General features: G+C 43.3%; 1 protein-coding gene and 1 long non-coding RNA gene across 3 annotated transcripts in view; one reads left to right on the forward strand and one right to left on the reverse strand.

Moving 5' to 3' along the window:
* LOC131201503 (L-threonine dehydratase catabolic TdcB-like) overlaps nucleotides 1-4,238 on the forward strand; it is a 47,969-nt gene extending 43,731 nt beyond the window's left edge. The window contains exons 11-12 of one of the 2 annotated variants that reach the window (XM_058189519.1): nucleotides 101-158; nucleotides 2,161-4,233. In XM_058189519.1, the coding sequence (XP_058045502.1) occupies nucleotides 101-158; nucleotides 2,161-2,259 (157 nt within the window). In that variant the 3' untranslated portion in view covers nucleotides 2,260-4,233. Of the gene's footprint in view, nucleotides 1-100; nucleotides 159-2,160 lie in introns of both variants that reach the window. The other variant, XM_058189518.1, reaches the window with a different exon arrangement.
* LOC131201509 (uncharacterized) lies at nucleotides 3,704-19,642 on the reverse strand. Its single transcript, XR_009155876.1, has 7 exons — nucleotides 17,704-19,642; nucleotides 16,849-16,922; nucleotides 14,907-15,207; nucleotides 14,052-14,125; nucleotides 12,110-12,410; nucleotides 10,618-10,691; nucleotides 3,704-7,182 (listed from the first exon to the last, which is right to left on the reverse strand). It is a non-coding gene; the product is annotated as an uncharacterized LOC131201509 (long non-coding RNA).
* Between the last annotated feature and the right edge of the window lie 2,807 nt (nucleotides 19,643-22,449).

Raw genomic sequence — 22,449 nt, forward strand, 5'->3', positions numbered from 1 at the left:
TGGTTTGTAGAAATTCGGCCAAAAACTCCATTACTGCTTCAGGCCTGTGAGACTGAGCTAGCTACAACCTTGTATTAAAGAACAAATCTCTTTGTTCCAGAATCTTGAACATCAGACAAGAACAGCCATATATGAGATCTGATTTGTTCACCAATGAGGTAAGCAAGGGAGGAGAAAGCTCCATGAAATTCCCTTTTAACTGAGCTGTGCCAAGTTCTGCATATAATACTTTCTGACCTGTGCAGGGAGTCCAATTTCTAGCAATTCAGTTAAAGAGCTTTGCATTCAAGATGGGAAACCTGAAAGCTCCATGAAGCCGCCTTAATATATTTTACAAGCCATCCACGGCCAGTGATGGATGGTATTTGGCTTGTAAATTGATTGGAGGTGCCTTTTTAATATGTTTTGTGGTTTTTTTTGCTGAGAAAGTTTTACATAAGATTAAAACTATGGAAGCGTCAAAGGTGAGAAAGGAAAACAGAAAGAAAAGTGAGAAAGTTTAAGTCAAGGAAAAAGGGGAAAAGGAAGCAAAAGGAACAATACCTAAAGCAATTTCTAATATTATTTTTTTTTGTAGCAGTTAACAAACCAAAGAACAAGGGGACCATCTTCACACATCCAAATTACATATCTTGGTCTCCTTCTTCCCATAAATAATCCTTTTTCATTGGTCAACCTTGAAACCATCCATTTGGTTTTATCTAGCTTTAGCAAAAGAGTCCATTTGGCTCTCTAGTCTTCTATAAAAATAGTTATTGTCCTTTTACTAATCGGATAAGACAATTCAGCCATTTCATCAAGTTCTAACATCTTTACAGTCTATTCCATTGTGGGTATTTCTGTCAAGAGTTTGTTGCAGCAACACAAGCTGATTATTAAGCAGGATTCAAATATCTTTAATATACATAACAACAGATAAGGCATACAATACCCTTGTAGGTTTTTCCACGTTGTACGGAAGAGAAATAGCAAGTACAAACACGGCACACAATGGAAGCAGAAAATGGAGAAAGGCAAAATAGAGAAGAAAGAAGCTAGTCCTCTCAAGCTTATATACAGAACAATTAACCTACACCCAAGCTCCAAAACTGTCTTATTGTCCCATACAACAAATACTATGTTTCAGTTACCAAACAGCCCTCATTGGCTGACCTCTTCCTATGCTGTATTCCAATTCATGAATATACTCTGACAATTTCTGTATTCCACCCTGTCCCACATTTTTATGCGCATATAGTAGCCCTGCTGCAAATAAAACAAATCATCTAGTACAGAGATGAACATCACTTGCCTATAAAGTTGCCAAGAATTGGATACAACTGAATGGTTAAAACAGCAACAACAGTGTAGATGATGATTATTCAAATAATTACCATACCATGGTATGCATTACCATGCATACAAAATTAATTACCCATGAATTTTTTTTCTAGTTGGCTATCCATAATGGCATTTTCTTTTGGTTTCTTAAGCTTTCTTGAATGCTTGCAAAAACAGGAAGGTGGAGTATGGATTAGATAGTACTAATAGCACAGAAGGTTTCTACTTACTCCCCACTTTGCCACAATTGTACCCTAGAAGTATTTAATTTCTCTTGTTCCCAAGATGTTCTTTTCTAATCCTATCCATCAATGAGAAGGCTTAAAATGCTCTTAAGCACTTAACAAGTGAAAATCTCAAAGTGGTAAAATTAGTTAGGCTCCATCCATTTTATTGGAGAACAATTAAGGTGCCAGATAACTGAAAAAGGGGGAAGAATACAGGTTGGCAATGATTACAACCCATTAAAATATGGTTATGGAATTCCACAAATTCCTGCCTACCTTTATTTTATGTGGTGTAATTGATTGAGATCAATAGGGTGGCGTGGTGGCCCTAGAGGTGGAGCTCTCACCTCCCAATCAGGAGGCTGTGAATTTGATCCCAGGTAGCGGCAGGTATTTCTCTCTCTGGGCACAAAGAGAAAATATCTGCTGTGAGCTTTGTGTGGGCATCAGGAAGGACAGCCGGCAAGTAAACTCTCTGTTCCATTCACTTCGCCTCAACGCCACCTTGATGTGAGGGATTATAGGGTCTTTAAAAGAAAAAGAAAATTGAGATTAATTGTTTTCTAAAGCCCTGATTTAGTTTACTGAAATTTAATACATTTTTCCTTCCCAGGTGTCCTGTGTGATAGAAACCAGAGACAGAAGCCATACTACTCAGTTAAGAAAGATCCTCACAGAACGTTATCCAATGATAACATGGGTGGAACGGTGAAGATGATGACAGCTGAGGAAGCTCCGTTTTTTAAAAAAATAATAATATGGAAAGCTAAATATATTGCAAGTAGCATTTCTTCCTAGAACAGCTTTATACTTGGCGATCCATCAGTGACAGAGTTGACGTATGTCTCCCCAAGAGGTTGCGATCTAAAAAGAACAATCAGTATGGAGTAAATAGCTTTTAAGTTTGATTTATTTCATTCAGGAGAGTTTTTGCACAGATCCAGAAAAGGCGTACATTAAGCTCCAGTTCATAATTCTATCTCCCTCAGTGTAAGGAGAACCAATAGAGATACAGTACAATATTACTATAGATGTTCTACTTGATGACAATTCATAATTTCTGGATCAATCCAATATTGCTACATCAGTAGCCCATAAAAATTACAAGTTAAACGTTTACTAATCAGTCCATTCACTGTTAGTTATTTCTGGCACACAGTCTGGAAAAAAAAAAAAGGACCAATCTGTCGTCTTCATCTTTTAGGAGAATTGATGATCTTGCAAATATATATTTTTTTCTCAAGTCTGAACTGTTTTAATCTTTTCTTCATCTAGATCATTTTGGGACCTGGCAAGTACTTCGTATTAGGACCCAATCTTGCCATGGCTCCATTTAAAATTTTAGGTTTTTAAAGACCAAAGGGCTACATTTTGGGTTGGAGGTTTCCTTAGGAAGTCTCCTTCCTGGTTTTTGTTTTTGTTTTTTTAAGTAAAATATATTCAGACCACAAAGCAAGTTGAATTTATTCATAGGGAGTCAAATCACGCAGAATTTGCCTTGTGTTTCAACCTGGTTGGAAGAGAGAATGTCCAAGAAGGAAAATTAATAAGTAAACCCATAAAAGTGGCATTCGCATGAGGAATCCCGCATGTATGTATTCTTGGCAAAAAGTTCAGTCACTTGTTAATCAACTCACGTTTTGTTTCTCAACACAGAAAAGTCACGTTTGGGTATAAATTTCCCAAATCTGCAGATATCTGAGTGAAGGCTGATCCCTCTTTTGTTACTTAGTCGGTGGTAGCAGACAGTTGACGTTCCCAACGCGCGGAGTCAATTGCAAGACTTGCTGTTTTATATTTATCTATGTATGCTGATTGCAAAGTCACCAAGTCAATTGCACACAGTCACCTCTTTCTGAACAGTAAAGTCGATCGCTTGCTCCTTCCTCGTCTGCATTGTTGAACTTGTCACCATTTCCAATTTGTAGAGAGCCTGAAAAATTGCGTCTTGCCTGAGGCAATTTAGCAAGCCTCTCTTGACAGCTCTTGAAATGGTCTGAAGATCACACTTATTTGCATGAGCTGAAGAATTTCCCCCCCTCCCTTTAAAAAAAAACGATGTTGGTTACTGCATTTGGGGGTTCTAAGAAGATGCAAACTGTGTCCATTGAAAATGTTCTCAAGATTTTAACTTTTTTGTTGTTTTTGGTTTCTTAAAAAGACCTGTAAAAACGATGTTTTGGAGATGAACGGGAACTATAATGTACTTGTTAGATTCATATTCTGCCTTTTGAATGGGGTTGCAAGGCAGCATAGGTAATTTTTCTTCATAGCAATAATTCTGTCAGAAGGGCTATCTTGTCAGACGCACTGTAGCTTAGACAGCTCTGGTGAGTCCGTTTATTAGGGTCAATGACCCCAATTCCACTTAAAGAAGATAGAAATTAAATGTTTGACCAAATAAAATGAAACAAATCTGAATTTGTTTAGCGCTTGCTACGTTTTATTTCTTTATGAGATTTAGAGGCTGCTTGATTGCAGAACGACTCTGGCCAGCTGGCATCAAAAAATTGGAAAATGATTCATTCAAGAAACGATTGGTTACAGCGGGTTTTTACAAGCAATGAAACAAGACTCCGCTACCTTCAAAGAAACTAAATATGTTGTTGTTAGATGCGAAGTCGTGTCTGACCGATCGCGACCCCATGGACAACATTCCTCCAGGCCTTCCTGTCCTCTACCATCCTCTGGAGTCCATTTAAACTCATGCTAAATAAACTATATATACTCATTGACTAACAACATCTGTATGTAAAATAAACTTGACAGATCTGAAATTTAGTTAAGAAATGGAACACGAAACCTCATTGTGCATTTTTATAAAATGGGCAATGCAATAATATATGGACTGAAGCTTCACTGTCCTTTTACCACAAGAAGAGATTTTCTTGAGCTTTTCTTCAAAGGGATCACCTAGATTTGGGAGGTATCCAAATAGATTTTTTTAAAAAATATGTTAAACGATGTCAGGGTTAGCACTCTCCTATATTGCAAGATGGGTGTTTGGTTTAAATATCTCGCAGGTCTAAAAAAGGAACATGGTGTTGGTAACAAAGCCATTGAGTTGAATCTCAAGACTGCAATACTGGTCAAGATTGAATGGGATGGACCAAAGTCAACTTTTCAATGTCTTCAAGGAGGCTTCATTTCATAACTTTTGTCAAACTTGTGTGTCTTCAGCTTGCTTTGCCCACCAAAAAGATGTAAAAAAAAAAAAAGATGGTTATCTAGCTCTTCTTTCAAGATATCTGGAACTCATTTTAGGTTCAAAACAACCTAGATTTAGTTACTTGAGATCAGGGATCAAAGTACTGTACTCTGCTCACCATATTACAGATTAGCCAGTAATTGGCATACAATTCCCAAGAGTGAAAAACAAGTAGTGGAAAACGTTTAGATGCTTGTCTCCTGAAAACTCCACTTCCCTTTTCCTCCTCTTTATTCCCTATGGGAGGGACCATTCACCATCCACCAGTGCCTTCACTCCTGAGTTGACCCTTGTTCCTTAACTGTTCCCTTTTCCTGACAGCTCTGCGCATGCACATATCGGGAACAGGCTCCAGCTGTTTTTCAGCCCCACTTATCTCCGACTCCAAAGGTAGCTGATAACTGTCAAATGGGCTTGGCCCCATCTCTGCCTCCGACACAGAGCACTCATCAGAGCCTTCCCCAGACTCCAGGACTGGTCCATGTTCCTCCCCAACTTCCTCACTGTCCGAGTCGGCTCCACTGACCACTAGTGGGCCATAACACTTCCACTATCTGGTCCCTCCAGTTGTGCTCGCCTACACTTTCCATCACTTCCTGCCAACACAGCTAATGTCATTGGTGACGATAATCTGAACTGTAATTCAACAAATTGGGAGAATATCAGCTTGGGGAAGGGTGATTTAATCAATATTCTGAGAGAGAAAGGCACAGAAAAGGGAATGTCATGAGCCAATGCTGTGCAGCCATGACAAAAGTGAAGCAAGGGAAAACGGGCAGATGCTTACTATCTGCCTGTGACCAGCTGCCCCCTCCCTCAATGCATCAATTTTTCACAGGCACCATTCTGGTTTCCCAGCATACAAATGGCAGTGAAACTGCTGCAAACTTACCAATTGCTTTCTGTGGCAAAGGCAAACGATATTCCCTTAGGTATGTCTGTATGGGTTCACCACATTTATTTTGTAGCACCTGATTTCTTATATAGTGTCTTTGGAAATATTTTATTCTTATTATACCACAGAAATTTATGCTACCCCAATTGGAGATCATGTCCCTCCAAAAGTAGTAATCTTCTGTATATATATAAAGTTCATTGGCATTGTATGTATATACACAGTATACCCATACAACGAAATTCACATAACACCCAGAGACTAAGCCCAACATACATGACAATCCCCAGAAATGCTGCCACCCACCAAAAATTCCCCTAAACCACCCAAACATCCACACAGCAGGCCAAGTAATGCTGTCCAACAGCTCACTGATGATGGTCCTTTTAGTTCATTGTTGAGTGCGATTCTAGCTTTGGGATCAAAACTATTCAGAAGACGTGTGGTCTGAGTTTTAATTGTTCTGTATCTTCTGCCAGAAGGCAATGGTCCAAAAAGACTGTAAGCAGGATGGGAAGAATCTCTGATAATGTTGTGCAACTTCCTCAAACAGCAAGATACGAAGATGTCGCCCATGATATTCTGGGCAGTTTTAATAATTCTCTGTAGAGCTTTTATGTCTGCTGCAAAGCTGATCCCATACCATGCAAGATTGCCATATGTCAGGACACTCTCAATGGTGCTGCAATAGTAGGACAGAAGTAGCTATTCTTCCTACCATTGATATTTTCAGGTTCTTCCATTTCTCCAAATCCTGCTTAATTTGTTGTATTGATTTTGTATAATTACCTTCTTTAACTGTTGCACATCTCGCTATTAGATTCCTAGGTATTTTACTTTTTTCACCACCTGAAGGTTTGTCGTCTTAGCCAATTCATTTTTCTGTTTATCTGTGAGGTTTCAAACTAATATTTTGGGTTTTTTCTTTAATTTACTTTCAATCCTGCAACTTATCCATATTCTTCTATTTTCTTTATTAGTTTGGGGCCACTTTCTAAGTGGTTCTTCTAAAATGAATACCAGGTCATCTGCAAATGCCTGCAGTTTGTATTTTTCGTTTTTTAATTTCCATCCCTTTTATTTCTAAATCTTGTCTAATATTTCTGTTTAGCACTTCCAGAGTTAGTATAGATAGTAATGGGGATAATGGACATCCTTGTCTTGTACCCTTTCTTATACTGAAAATTTCTATCAAATCCCCATTCACAATCACTTTTGCTGTTTGTTTGTCATCAATGTTGATTTCTAAATTACTGTCCTACAGGTTCTGTGGGCGTGGCTTGGTGGGCGTGGCTTGGTGGGGGGGGTCATGTGACTGAGTGAGAATGGCTATGTGAGTGGGGGATCAAAAGGCAGAAACTCAGTAATAATGTCTGCTGGAGCAGGGTTGGACTAGTTGACCTCCAGGTCCCTTCCAGCCCTGGATTATCCTCTGATGTTGCATCTAGTGCCAGGTTTGTAGTCCTTCCTTCCTCTCCTTTTTCCTCCATCCTGTTGTGACCCAGGCCCACCTAGGAAGTAGGAAATTCAGTCTGTGAAATAAATGAACAAACTTTATTTGAACAGCTGAGAATTACTTCATTCCTAGCGTAGTTCCACTAAACTAAAACAAATTCCTCCCAACACAAATTCCTCAGTCCTATCGCAAACCTTGGTCCAATTAGGCAAACTGCCAAAGGCCTTTCTTGGCAAACATTCAGAAGTCACAAAAATAAATGCAAGACATAGACGAAGAAGAAGACGAAGCTACCAATGTTGTTTTCCGGCAAAGCCCAAACGCCATTGCTGGTCTGTTTTAAGCCTTATGGGAGGGCCCAATCATCTCTTGGCCCTACTCCCGAGTTGTCCTTTTTGCTTGAGCTGCTCTTGCCTTCTGGCAGCTCTTCTCATGCGTGCATTAGGAACAGGCTCCTCCTGTTCCTCTGCCTCACTACTGTCAGTCTCTGGAGGTTCTGGAGTCCGCACCTCACTTCCCGATGGCCCTGGCCTTACCTCAGCCTTATCGCTGTCCGACTCTGTTGCTAGCTCCACAGACTGCTCATGGAACACATCACCTCCCTCCCTCCCTCTCTCTCTCTCTCTCTCTCTCTTTCTTTCTCTCTCAAACAAACAAACAAACAAACAAACCCCCCACCCACCCCATTTTTTGCCTACACTCCCCATTTTTTGCCTAGCAGGCTTCAGTTTTTTTACCTTTTAAAAAATGCTTTTAATAATAATAAAAAAAGCCTCTGACGATCAGGCACATCAGCTGGGATCGTCAGAGCCTTGTTTTAACCCTTTTAAACGCATTTTTTTAACAACCTCTTCGGCTGAAGAGGTGGTTAAAAAATGTTTTCAAAAGTAAAAAAAAAATAAAAGGCTCTGACGATCACATGGCTCAGGTGGGCATGGGTGTGGGGACAGGGATTTTTGCTACTGGTTCTCCAAACCACCCGCCACCATTGCTACCGGATCAGCTGATCCGGTCCAAACCGGGAGCATTTCACCCCTGGTTTGGAATATATTGTCTGAATCATATTTTAAAAATTTTCACCAAAATTCATACACTTTAGTTGTTGTAGCATATGATTGCCAATTCAAGTTATCAAATGCGTTTTGTACTTCATAATACTCCAATGTATCTAAAATGATTCTCACATTGTTTTTGATTTGTCTTTTAGATAAAAATCCATTTTGATCTGAATGTGTAAATTCATTCGGATATCTTTTAAGTCTTTCTGCTATTATTGAAGCAAATATTTTGTCATCTACATTTAATAATGATATTGGCCTATAATTTGTGTTAAATCAGAGTCTTCTTTCGGAATTAAGAGTAATACTTGCTTCCATCCAAGTATTTGGTATCTTAGCTTCTGACAGTGTTTCATTGTAAATCTCTAACATTGGTAAACTTAATACATCTTGTAAGGTATTTATAAAGTTCTGCCAGCATTATAATCCACAAATTTCAAAGTGTTCTTTATCTCCAAGCACCAAACCAAAACTTTTATAACAGATTTTATTTTGTCTCTGTCCTCTTCTTCTCTGCAACAGTTGCTTTCAATCAACACGTGTAATGTGCTTTCCAGCCAGTAAGGTGGCACCCTGCCTTTTTCTCTCCATTTTTTCAGCACACTTTTAAAAAAATCCAAATATATATATATCTTTTCCCATGTAAGGTTGAGAGTATCTTGGCGACGTTTCGATGAGGTCTCACTCGTCATCTTCAGGCTGGTGCTTACGGCTTTGTGCTTGTGCAAGCAAAGCATGTCAGAGCTGTCGTCTCTCTATAAATACTGGTGGGGAGGTGTGGAGTGCTGGCTTTGTTGCTTTAAGCGGGTTGGTTGGCTGTGTTGTTACATCTTGATTGGTTGGTGGAGTTGATGTTTGCAGATTAGTCAGCTGTTTCGTAGCATCCTGTTGGGTATGGTCCTAGTTGTGTGCCCTAGTTGTATTGACCTGGGTAATGGGCTGTGTGGTAACATCCTGAGCTCTAGTATTGTGGCATCCTGAGTCTTGTGCTGTAACACCCTGGGTGGTTGGTTGTATTGTAACATCCTGAGCTTTAGTGTTGTGACCTCTTGAGTTCTGTGATGTAATGTCCTGAGCAGATGGCTGTGATGTAACCTCCCGAGTTTTGGTTTGGCTTCGAGTTTGAGGTCTTGTCGTGTGTTCATGGTGTGCATCAGCCTGCTTTGTATGGGGAGCGGAGGAGGGCGCAGCAGCTGGTGGTGCCAATGCAGTCTGGCTTCTGGATAGTGGTTGCACTTTGTCTGTGGAATGTGCCTGGGCTTGAATCTGGTGAGGAGGATCGGAGGTGGCGTCAAGTGTCATCCTGGGTCCGGTGTCAATTTTTGTGGCTGGGACTCGTTTGTTGACTTGGGCTACTTTCCAAATGTCTGGTAGGCAGGAGGTGTCGTCACATTTGTTCATGTTGTAGGGGTATTTCTCTATTTCGATGGCTTTCATGATGATCATTCTCTTGTTGTAGGGTTCAGTGTTGAGGATTAATTTGGTTCCTTCAAAATCAATTTCATGTCCTGTAGTTTTAAGGTGCTGATTTTAACTTTTTTCAAAAATAACCAGACCAGTCTTTCCCCTTCCTTTAAGATTTTCCTGCTCTTCCTCTTTTGTCTGGATCTGTCAATTCCATGTCCAAATTTTTTCCCCCAAGCAACCATTGTTGCATCAAAAAAGGTTTTCTTGGGGAGTTTTATTCCACTGTAGAAATTAGAAAAGTCTCACCAAATTAAATACACTGCTGCAAAGTCATTGCTTCCTTCTTCTTAAACCAAGTTTGGATCCAGGTGCAGCTTCTGGCTGGCAAGATGAAAGCGGGTATCCGGGCCAGGGCCCACCTCTCCTGGGTTGCCACATGGTTGCCGGCTACAGCCCAATTGCCCATGGCTGCCAGGAGGGGGCATCCCGGAAACTGGCCTCCCCAAAGCGCTCCCTCAAAATGTCCATAGTATTGCTGCCTGGTCCAGTGGAATAACTCCACTCACTATCCTCATCCTCAGTCCTACTACTTGTTAGCCATTTGACTCCTAACAGGGTCCCCAAACATGGCCCTTTACCTGATGGCAAAGCTCGGCATAATTATCCAACAGCTGGTTGGGCTAGGTCAGCAGGGGCGGCCTCCAACGCACCACTGACCCCAACAAAAGGCTTATCAATACCCCCACCTTATCCTGGTCAGTGGGGAAGTCCTCAGCCGAAGACTCATATAAAGCTGACACTGCCCAAAAAAAACAACTGAAAATTGGGCCAGCAAGCCGTTAAACTTATCCAGCACAGCTATTGGGCATTTGCGGTGTGGCCTGGCTGTTTGCCTGTGCGCAACCTTGCAGTCAGGAAGGTCACCTGCTCAACTAACTGATTGTTGTCTGCTCAGAGAGATCTATCCCTCAGTACATCAGTTGTTCACAGGCCCCCTGTTCTTCTTCCCCAGCATACAAACTGCAGTGAATACGCTCCAAACTTACCAATCCCTTTCTGTGGCAAAGGCGAATGATATTCCGTCAGGTAACGTCCTTACGGTTTCTCCACATTTATCTCCCTAAAGATAATTGGATGAGTGATTACAGACTGTGTGAGATATTTCTATATATACTCCCTTCCTCTCCCTATTAAGTGAAATATTTAATTCTTTCCAGGGGAGCCCCTTGAGCTCGGTAGGGGGCAAGTTCATATAAGACTTCTTTTTTTTTTTAAAGGAGGCCACTTTGGGATGGATCTGGGAAATCCAGGAGTCCACTCAAATGTGGATTAAATTTTTCTTGGCAGTTCAGAATAATATGTGACTCCTGGTCTGGAAGTTGAGTCATGGAAATTGGACTTCTTTTCTTGAATGAATAATTTAATTTCTATACCGCCCTTCTCCCGAAGGACTCAGGGCGGTTGACAGCCAGGTAAAAACACAAGAAAAACATACAATACAGCTAAAAACCTATTAAAAAAACCTATTCAATTTGGCCCATTGTTTAAAATACAGATTAAAAACATAAAAAACCCAAATTAAAATTACTAATAGTTTTATGCCAATCCTGCACGAAAGAATAAATACGTCTTCAGCTCGCGGCGGAAGGTCCGGAGGTCAGGAAGCTGTCGAAGTCCTGGGGGAAGCTCATTCCAGAGGGTAGGTGCCCCCACAGAGAAGGCTCTCCCCCTGGGGGTCGCCAGCCAACATTGTTTGGCTGACAGCACCCTGAGGAGGCCCTCCCTATGGGAGTGCACAGGTCGATGGGAGGCAAACGGTGGCAGCAGGCGGTCCCGTAAATACCCCGGTCCTGAGCCATGGAGCGCTTTAAAGGTGGTGACCAACACCTTGAATTGCACCCGGAAGACCACAGGCAGCCAGTGCAGCTTGCGCAGGAGAGGTGTTATATGGGAGCCACGAGTAGCTCCCACTATCACCCGCGCAGTCGCATTCTGGACCAGCTGGAGCCTCCGGGTGCTCTTCAAGGGGAGCCTTTAAATGTTTTACTGCTTTAAATGTTTTACTGCTAATCCAGGTAGCTTTTTCAGTAGGAGCCAGGGGATTCCCTTATATGCCCTCCAGGGAGGGTTCATTTCAAAGCATCCCTAACCTTGTCTTTTCCTGCAACATACAGGCCATGTACCAATAGCTTTGCCCTCCCCCCTTTCTTGTTTTGAATTTCCTGTTTAAAGCTAATTGGATTTATTTTTTTTTGGCTTGTAATCCACAGGTACATAGGCTCAGACTGTCCCTTCTTCTGTCCCAGACAGGGCATTTTATTGTGAAACAGTTCACAATCCCTGTTGCCTGATTCAGCTCAGGAAGTCATTGGGAGTCCTCTTCTGACCACCACTTGGCCTCCTCTCCAGAGATAACAGATTTAGGCTTTCTTGCTCTTCGGTTTTCAAATCAGACTTAAGCCTTATCAGAAAACAGTCTACCATCATTCCCCTGTGAAAAAAATTTTTTTGAGTTATATCAAGAAGTCAAATTATTACCTCATGAGTATTTGTCTGTTTTCTGTTCTTGAGCCCACTTATCTCCAACTCCAAAGGTAGCTGATAACTGTTGAATAGTCCTGACTGCATCTCTGCCTCCGGCACAGAGCACTCATCAGAGATTCCCCAGACTCCAGGACTGGTCCATATTCCTCTCCAACCTCCTCACTGTCCAAGTTGGCTCCGCTGGCTGCTGGTGGGCCATTACACTTCCACTATCTGGTCCCTCCAGTTGTGCTCGCCTACACTTTCCATCACCTCCTGCCAACGCAGCCAATGTCATTGGTGAGGATTATCTGAACTGTAATTCAACAAATTGGGAGAATATCAGCTTGGGGAAGGGTGATTTAATCAATATTCTGAGAGAGAAAGGCACAGAAAAGGGAATGTCATGAGCCAATGCTGTGCAGCCATGACAAAAGTGAAGCAAGGGAAAATGGGCAGATGCTTATTATCTGCCTGTGACCAGCTGCCCCCTCCCTCAATTCATCAGTTTTTCACAGGCACCGTTCTGCTTTCCCAGCATACAAATGGCAGTGAAACTGCTGCAAACTTACCAATTCCTTTCTGTGGCAAAGGCAAACGATATTCCCTTAAGTATGTCCGTATGGGTTCACATTTATTTTGTAGTACCTGATTTCTTATATAGTGTCTTTGGAAATATTTTATTCTTATTATACCACAGAAAAACATGCTACCCCAATCGGAGATCATGTCCCTCCAAAACTAGTAATCTTCTATATATATATAAAGTTGGCATTGTACGTATATACACAGTATAACCATACAACAAAATTCACATAACACCCAGAGACCAAGCCCAACACCTAGGTGTCTTTCTCTCCATTTTTTCAGCACACTTTTAAAAAAATCCAAAAATTTATTCTTTGGGCCATCACAGTTCCTTACTCAAAATCATATATATATATATAAATAAATAAAAAGAAAAACCCAAGAAGGAAAAAGTCTTAAACAAATTTTAACTTTTTTTCAAAAATAACCAGTCTAGTCTTTCTCTTTCTTTTTAGATTTTCCTTCTCCTTCTCTTTTGTCTGGATCTGTCATCAGTTCCAAATCTTACTTGCCACTAGTCTTTCAGAGGCGGGAGAGCATTCCCTTCCTCCTATTTTATAGAATCCCACTTTCCAAAAGTACTTTCTTGGGAAGTTTTATTCCACTGTAGAAATTAGAAAAGTCTCACCAGATTGAATACACTGCTGCAAAGTCATTGCTTCCTTCTTCTTAAACCAAGTTTGGATCCAGGTGCAGCTTCTGGCTGGCAAGATGAAAGCGGGTATCCGGGCCAGGACCCACCTCTCCTGGGTTGCCACATGGTGGCCAGCTACAGCCCAATTGCCCATGGCTGCCAGGAGGGGGCATCCCGGAAACTGGCCTCCCCAAAGCGCTCCCTCAAAATGTCCATATTATTGCTGCCTGGTCCAGTGGAATAACTCCACTCACTATCCTCATCCTCAGTCCTACTACTTGTTAGCCGTTTGAGCCCTAACAGGGTCCTCAAACATGGCCCTTTACCTGATGGCAAAGCTCGGCATAATTATTCAACAGCTGGTTGGGCTGGGTCAGCATGGGCGTCGCCCAATGCACCACTGACCCCAACAAAAGGCTTATCAAAAACCCCACCTTATCCTGGTCAGTGGGGAATCCTCAGCCGAAGATTCATATAAAGCTGTCACTGCCCCAAAAAAAACCAACTGGAAATTGGGCCAGCAAGCCGTTAAACTTATCCAGCACAGCTACTGGGCATTTGCGGTGTGGCCTGGCTGTTTGCCTGTGCGCAACCTTGCAGTCAGGAAGGTCACCTGCTCAACTAACTGATTGTTGTCTGCTCAGAGAGATCTATCCCTCAGTACATCAGTTGTTCACAGGCCCCCTGTTCTTCTTCCCCAGCATACAAACTGCAGTGAATACGCTCCAAACTTACCAATCCCTTTCTGTGGCAAAGGCGAACGATATTCCGTCAGGTAACGTCCTTACGGTTTCTCCACATTTATCTCCCTAAAGATAATTGTAAGAGTGATTACAGACTGTGTGAGATATTTCTATATATACTCCCTTCCTCTCCCTATTAAGTGAAATATTTAATTCTTTCCAGGGGAGCCCCTTGAGCTCGGTAGGGGGCAAGTTCATATAAGACTTCTTTTTTTTTTTAAAGGAGGCCACTTTGGGATGGATCTGGGAAATCCAGGAGTCCACTCAAATGTGGACTTGATTAAATTTTTATTGGCAGTTCAGAATAATATGTGACTCCTGGTCTGGAAGTTGAGTCATGGCAATTGGACTTCTTTTCTTGTAGCTTTAAATGTTTTGCTGCTTATCCAGGTAGCTTTTTCAGTAGGAGCCAGGGGATTCCCTTATATGCCCTCCAGGGAGGTTTCATTTCAAAGCATCCCTAACCTTGTCTTTTCCTGCTACATACAGGCCATGTACCAATAGCTTTCCCCTCCCCACTTTCTTGTTTTGAATTTCCTGTTCAAAGCTAATTGGATTTTTTTTGGCTTGTAATCCACAGGTACTTGGCTCAGACTGTCCCTTCTTCTGTCCCAGACAGGGCAGTTTATGGTGAAACAGTTCACAATCCCTGTTGCCTGATTCAGCTCAGGAAGTCATTGGGAGTCCTCTTCTGACCACCACTTGGCCTCCTCTCCAGAGATAACAGATTTAGGCTTTCTTGCTCTTCGGTTTTCAAATCAGACTTAAGCCTTATCAGAAAACAGTCTACCATCATTCCCCTGTGAAAAAATTTTTTTTGAGTTATATCAAGAAGTCAAATTATTACCTCATGAGTATTTGTCTGATTTCTGTTCTTGAGCCCACTTATCTCCAACTCCAAAGGTAGCTGATAACTGTTGAATAGTCCTGATCGCATCTCTACCTTCGACACAGAGCACTCATCAGAGATTCCCCAGATTCCAGGACTGGTCCATATTCCTCCCCAACCTCCTCACTGTCCAAGTTGGCTCCGCTGGCTGCTGGTGGGCCATAACACTTCCACTATCTGGTCCCTCCAGTTGTGCTCGCCTACATTTTCCATCACCTCCTGCCAACGCAGCCAATGTCATTGGTGAGGATTATCTGAACTGTAATTCAACAAATTGGGAGAATATCAGCTTGGGGAAGGGTGATTTAATCAATATTCTGAGAGAGAAAGGCACAGAAAAGGGAATGTCATGAGCCAATGCTGTGCAGCCATGACAAAAGTGAAGCAAGGGAAAATGGGCAGATGCTTATTTTCTGCCTGTGACCAGCTGCCCCCTCCCTCAATTCATCAGTTTTTCACAGGCACCGTTCTGCTTTCCCAGCATACAAATGGCAGTGAAACTGCTGCAAACTTACCAATTCCTTTCTGTGGCAAAGGCAAACGATATTCCCTTAAGTATGTCCGTATGGGTTCGCCACATTTATTTTGTAGTACCTGATTTCTTATATAGTGTCTTTGGAAATATTTTATTCTTATTATACCACAGAAAAACATGCTACCCCAATCGGAGATCATGTCCCTCCAAAACTAGTAATCTTCTATATATATATAAAGTTGGCATTGTACGTATATACACAGTATAACCATACAACAAAATTCACATAACACCCAGAGACCAAGCCCAACACCTAGGTGTCTTTCTCTCCATTTTTTCAGCACTTTTAAAAAAATCCAAAAATTTATTCTTTGGGCCATCACAGTTCCTTACTCAAAATTATATATATATATAAATAAATAAAAAGAAAAACCCAAGAAGGAAAAAGTCTTAAACAAATTTTAACTTTTTTTCAAAAATAACCAGTCTAGTCTTTCTCTTTCTTTTTAGATTTTCCTTCTCCTTCTCTTTTGTCTGGATCTGTCATCAGTTCCAAATCTTACTTGCCACTAGTCTTTCAGAGGCGGGAGAGCATTCCCTTCCTCCTATTTTATAGAATCCCACTTTCCAAAAGTACTTTCTTGGGAAGTTTTATTCCACTGTAGAAATTAGAAAAGTCTCACCAGATTGAATACACTGCTGCAAAGTCATTGCTTCCTTCTTCTTAAACCAAGTTTGGATCCAGGTGCAGCTTCTGGCTGGCAAGATGAAAGCGGGTATCCGGGCCAGGACCCACCTCTCCTGGGTTGCCACATGGTTGCCGGCTACAGCCCAATTGCCCATGGCTGCCAGGAGGGGGCATCCCGGAAACTGGCCTCCCCAAAGCGCTCCCTCAAAATGTCCATATTATTGCTGCCTGGTCCAGTGGAATAACTCCACTCACTATCCTCATCCTCAGTCCTACTACTTGTTAGCCGTTTGAGCCCTAACAGGGTCCTCAAACATGGCCCTTTACCTGATGGCAAAGCTCGGCATAATTATCCAACAGCTGGTTGGGCTGGGTCAGCATGGGCGTCGCCCAATGCACCACTGACCCCAACAAAAGGCTTATCAAAAACCCCACCTTATCCTGGTCAGTGGGGAAGTCCTCAGCCGAAGATTCATATAAAGCTGTCACTGCCCCAAAAAAAACCAACTGGAAATTGGGCCAGCAAGCCGTTAAACTTATCCAGCACAGCTACTGGGCATTTGCGGTGTGGCCTGGCTGTTTGCCTGTGCGCAACCTTGCAGTCAGGAAGGTCACCTGCTCAACTAACTGATTGTTGTCTGCTCAGAGAGATCTATCTCTCAGTACATCAGTTGTTCACAGGCCCCCTGTTCTTCTTCCCCAGCATACAAACTGCAGCGAATACGCTCCAAACTTACCAATCCCTTTCTGTGGCAAAGGCGAACGATATTCCGTCAGGTAACGTCCTTACGGTTTCTCCACATTTATCTCCCTAAAGATAATTGTAAGAGTGGTTACAGACTGTGTGAGATATTTCTATATATACTCCCTTCCTCTCCCTATTAAGTGAAATATTTAATTCTTTCCAGGGGAGACCCTTGAGCTCGGTAGGGGGCAAGTTCATATAAGACTTCTTTTTTTTTTAAAAGGAGGCCACTTTGGGATGGATCTGGGAAATCCAGGAGTCCACTCAAATGTGGACTTGATTAAATTTTTCTTGGCAGTTCAGAATAATATGTGACTCCTGGTCTGGAAGTTGAGTCATGGCAATTGGACTTCTTTTCTTGTAGCTTTAAATGTTTTGCTGCTTATCCAGGTAGCTTTTTCAGTAGGAGCCAGGGGATTCCCTTATATGCCCTCCAAGGAGGTTTCATTTCAAAGCATCCCTAACCTTGTCTATTCCTGCTACATACAGGCCATGTACCAATAGCTTTCCCCTCCCCACTTTCTTGTTTTGAATTTCCTGTTCAAAGCTAATTGGATTTTTTTTGGCTTGTAATCCACAGGTACTTGGCTCAGACTGTCCCTTCTTCTGTCCCAGACAGGGCAGTTTATGGTGAAACAGTTCACAATCCCTGTTGCCTGATTCAGCTCAGGAAGTCATTGGGAGTCCTCTTCTGACCACCACTTGGCCTCCTCTCCAGAGATAACAGATTTAGGCTTTCTTGCTCTTCGGTTTTCAAATCAGACTTAAGCCTTATCAGAAAACAGTCTACCATCATTCCCCTGTGAAAAAATTTTTTTTGAGTTATATCAAGAAGTCAAATTATTACCTCATGAGTATTTGTCTGATTTCTGTTCTTGAGCCCACTTATCTCCAACTCCAAAGGTAGCTGATAACTGTTGAATAGTCCTGACTGCATCTCTGCCTCCGGCACAGAGCACTCATCAGAGATTCCCCAGACTCCAGGACTGGTCCATATTCCTCTCCAACCTCCTCACTGTCCAAGTTGGCTCCGCTGGCTGCTGGTGGGCCATTACACTTCCACTATCTGGTCCCTCCAGTTGTGCTCGCCTACACTTTCCATCACCTCCTGCCAACGCAGCCAATGTCATTGGTGAGGATTATCTGAACTGTAATTCAACAAATTGGGAGAATATCAGCTTGGGGAAGGGTGATTTAATCAATATTCTGAGAGAGAAAGGCACAGAAAAGGGAATGTCATGAGCCAATGCTGTGCAGCCATGACAAAAGTGAAGCAAGGGAAAATGGGCAGATGCTTATTATCTGCCTGTGACCAGCTGCCCCCTCCCTCAATTCATCAGTTTTTCACAGGCACCGTTCTGCTTTCCCAGCATACAAATGGCAGTGAAACTGCTGCAAACTTACCAATTCCTTTCTGTGGCAAAGGCAAACGATATTCCCTTAAGTATGTCCGTATGGGTTCGCCACATTTATTTTGTAGTACCTGATTTCTTATATAGTGTCTTTGGAAATATTTTATTCTTATTATACCACAGAAAAACATGCTACCCCAATCGGAGATCATGTCCCTCCAAAACTAGTAATCTTCTATATATATATAAAGTTGGCATTGTACGTATATACACAGTATAACCATACAACAAAATTCACATAACACCCAGAGACCAAGCCCAACGCCTAGGTGTCTTTCTCTCCATTTTTTCAGCACACTTTTAAAAAAATCCAAAAATTTATTCTTTGGGCCATCACAGTTCCTTACTCAAAATTATATATATATATAAATAAATAAAAAGAAAAACCCAAGAAGGAAAAAGTCTTAAACAAATTTTAACTTTTTTTCAAAAATAACCAGTCTAGTCTTTCTCTTTCTTTTTAGATTTTCCTTCTCCTTCTCTTTTGTCTGGATCTGTCATCAGTTCCAAATCTTACTTGCCACTAGTCTTTCAGAGGCGGGAGAGCATTCCCTTCCTCCTATTTTATAGAATCCCACTTTCCAAAAGTACTTTCTTGGGAAGTTTTATTCCACTGTAGAAATTAGAAAAGTCTCACCAGATTGAATACACTGCTGCAAAGTCATTGCTTCCTTCTTCTTAAACCAAGTTTGGATCCAGGTGCAGCTTCTGGCTGGCAAGATGAAAGCGGGTATCCGGGCCAGGACCCACCTCTCCTGGGTTGCCACATGGTTGCCGGCTACAGCCCAATTGCCCATGGCTGCCAGGAGGGGGCATCCCGGAAACTGGCCTCCCCAAAGCGCTCCCTCAAAATGTCCATATTATTGCTGCCTGGTCCAGTGGAATAACTCCACTCACTATCCTCATCCTCAGTCCTACTACTTGTTAGCCGTTTGAGCCCTAACAGGGTCCTCAAACATGGCCCTTTACCTGATGGCAAAGCTCGGCATAATTATCCAACAGCTGGTTGGGCTGGGTCAGCAGGGGCGGCCTCCAACGCACCACTGACCCCAACAAAAGGCTTATCAAAACCCCCACCTTATCCTGGTCAGTGGGGAAGTCCTCAGCCGAAGACTCATATAAAGCTGTCACTGCCCCCAAAAAAACCAACTGGAAATTGGGCCAGCAAGCCGTTAAACTTATCCAGCACAGCTACTGGGCATTTGCGGTGTGGCCTGGCTGTTTGCCTCTGCGCAACCTTGCAGTCAGGAGGGCCACCTGCTCAACTAACTGATTGTTGTCTGCTCAGAGATGATCTATCCCCCAGTGCATCAGTTGTTCACAGGCCCCCTGTTCTTCTTCCCCAGCATACAAACTGCAGTGAATCCGCTCCAAACTTACCAATCCCTTTCTGTGGCAAAGGCGAACGATATTCCATCAGGTAACGTCCTTATGGTTTCTCCACATTTATCTCCCTAAAGATAATTGGATGAGTGATTACAGACTGTGTGAGATATTTCTATATATACTCCCTTCCTCTCCCTATTAAGTGAAATATTTAATTCTTTCCAGGGGAGACCCTTGAGCTCGGTAGGGGGCAAGTTCATATAAGACTTCTTTTTTTTAAAGGAGGCCACTTTGGGATGGATCTGGAAATCCAGGAGTCCACTCAAATGTGGACTTGATTAAATTTTTCTTGTCAGTTCAGAATAATATGTGACTCCTGATCTGGAAGTTGAGTCATGGCAATTGGACTTCTTTTCTTGAATGAATAATTTAATTTCTATACCGCCCTTCTCTCAAAGGACTCAGGGCGGTTGACAGCCAGGTAAAAACACAATAAAAACATAGAGTACAGCTAAAAACCCATTTAAAAAACCTATTCAATTTGGCCCATTACTTCAAATACACATTAAAACCATAAAAACCCAATTTAAAATTACTAATAGTTTTATGCCAGTCCTGCACGGAAGAATAAGTATGTCTTCAGCTCGCGGCGAAAGGTCCGGAGGTCAGGGAGCTGTCGGAGTCCTGGGGGAAGCTCATTCCAGAGGGTAGGTGCCCCCACAGAGAAGGCTCTCCCCCTGGGGGTTGCAAGCCGACATTGTTTGGCTGACGGCACCCTGAGGAGGCCCTTCCTATGGGAGCGCACAGGTTGATGGCAGGCAAACAGTGGCAGCAGGCGGTCCCGTAAATAACCCGGTCCTGAGCCATGGAGCGCTTTAAAGGTGGTGACCAACACCTTGAATTGCACCCGGAAGTCCACAGGCAGCCAGTGCAGCTTGCGCAGGAGGGGTGTTATATGGGAGCCACGAGTAGCTCCCTCTATCACCCGCGCAGCCGCATTCTGGACCAGCTGTTGCCTTTGGGTGCTCTTCAAGGGGAGCCCCATGTAGAGAGCGTTGCAGTAGTCCAGGCGAGAAGTGACGAGGGCATGAGTGACCGTGCATAAGGAATCCCGGTCTAGAAAGGGGCGCAACTGGCAGATCAGGCGTACCTGATAAAAAGCTCTCCTGGAGACGGTCGTCAGATGTTCTTCAAAGGACAACCGTCCATCCAGGAGAACGCCTAAGTTGCGGACCCTCTCCATTGGGGCCAATGACTTGCCCCCAACAGTCAGCAGCGGCTGCAGCTGACTGTACCGGGATGCCGGCATCCACAGCCACTCAGTCTTGGAGGGGTTGAGTTTAAGCCTGTTCTTCCCCATCCAGACCTGCACAGCCTCCAGACACCGGGACAACACTTCGACAGCTTCATTGGGGTGGTTAGGGGTGGAAATGTACATCTGAGTATCATCAGCGTACATCTGGTACCTCACCCCAAAACCACGGATGATCTCACCCAGCAGCTTCATATAGATGTTGAACAGGAAAGGCGAGAGAACCGAACCCTGTGGCACCCCACACATGAGGCGCCTTGCGGTTGATCTCTGCCCCCCTGCCAACACCATCTGCGATTGGCCAGAGAGATAGGAGGAGAACCACCGAAAAACAGTACCCCCCACTCCTAAACTCCCCTACCATCGCAGCAGGATACCATGGTCGATGGTATCAAAAGCTGCTGAGTAAGATGGTTCCTTGCTGTCTTTTTCATCTTATCAGATTCAGCCTGGCTGGAACGATAAGAAAGCTGACACAAAGCACCCACGAACCAAAAGTGTCTTTATTTTCTTCCGTACATAGGCAAGCCACAGAATGTGGTGAAATACAATAAGCCATGTGAAGACAGTGCTGGGAGTGTCCACCTTCCAGTGCTGTGTTTATTCCTAAGGACCCACCCCCACTTAGCTTGCAATTATCCCCCAATTATCCCATTTCCCCCAATGCTAATCTCCCCTCCAACAGCCAGCAGCCAGCATAGCTGGCCATGGTTTGTGCCGGGCCATGGTTTGTTTTGGCCAGTGTTATTGCTAACTGAGGTGACTCTGACCCCACCTGAATGTCCAGGTCCCCACCAGTCTTATCTGTTAGCTGTGCTGCAGTGGCCCGGTGTCCCAGATAATGGCGTGGAACAGCGTAGCTGGGCAAGGGCTTCCCGTTGCCACCCAAGCCTGTCACAGATCACCTGGGACCAGGTGGCACTGCCCACATTCTTGGAGATGTGTCCGTAAGTGTCACCCCTGTCAGCTATTGCTGTCTCTGCCACTGCCAGCACCCTCACCACATTGCCCCCCCCAGCTGTGGCGAGCCCAGGAGCTGGGCTCGACAGGCAGCTCCCCTCTATCAGGGGTCCACCTGAAAAACATAACAAAGATGCATTAGCCCACACACCCCGACATACGTCCAGTTTCCCTGTCCCCCTCCCCTCAGTTTGTCTGGATGATGATGGTGGAATCGCGGCAGGAGCCTGTAGGCATTCATTCACATCCTTGTCTGGTACCTAGGAGGTGTCCGTTGCTGGGTAATCTTTCCATCGGACTAGATATTGGAGCTGGCCTCTACGCATCTGTTAGCTGAGGATGCCATCTATTTCATAATGATCCTCCTCACTGGCCTGGGAGTTTCTGGCATTGGTCTCATTTTATGGGAGTCCACGGGTTTCAGCAAGCTGCTGTGAACTACAGGATGTATTCGACCCAGAAGGGATGGAAGCTTCAACTCTATGGTTATGGGTTTAATTACCCAGATGATTGGGAATGGCCCCAGGTATTTCAGTCCCAGCTTTTTGCAGGGCAAACCTTAATTTTATATATTTCGTTGATA

Source organism: Ahaetulla prasina, chromosome 6, assembly GCF_028640845.1.
Source record: "Ahaetulla prasina isolate Xishuangbanna chromosome 6, ASM2864084v1, whole genome shotgun sequence".
NCBI classification, from domain to species: Eukaryota; Metazoa; Chordata; class Lepidosauria; order Squamata; family Colubridae; genus Ahaetulla; species Ahaetulla prasina.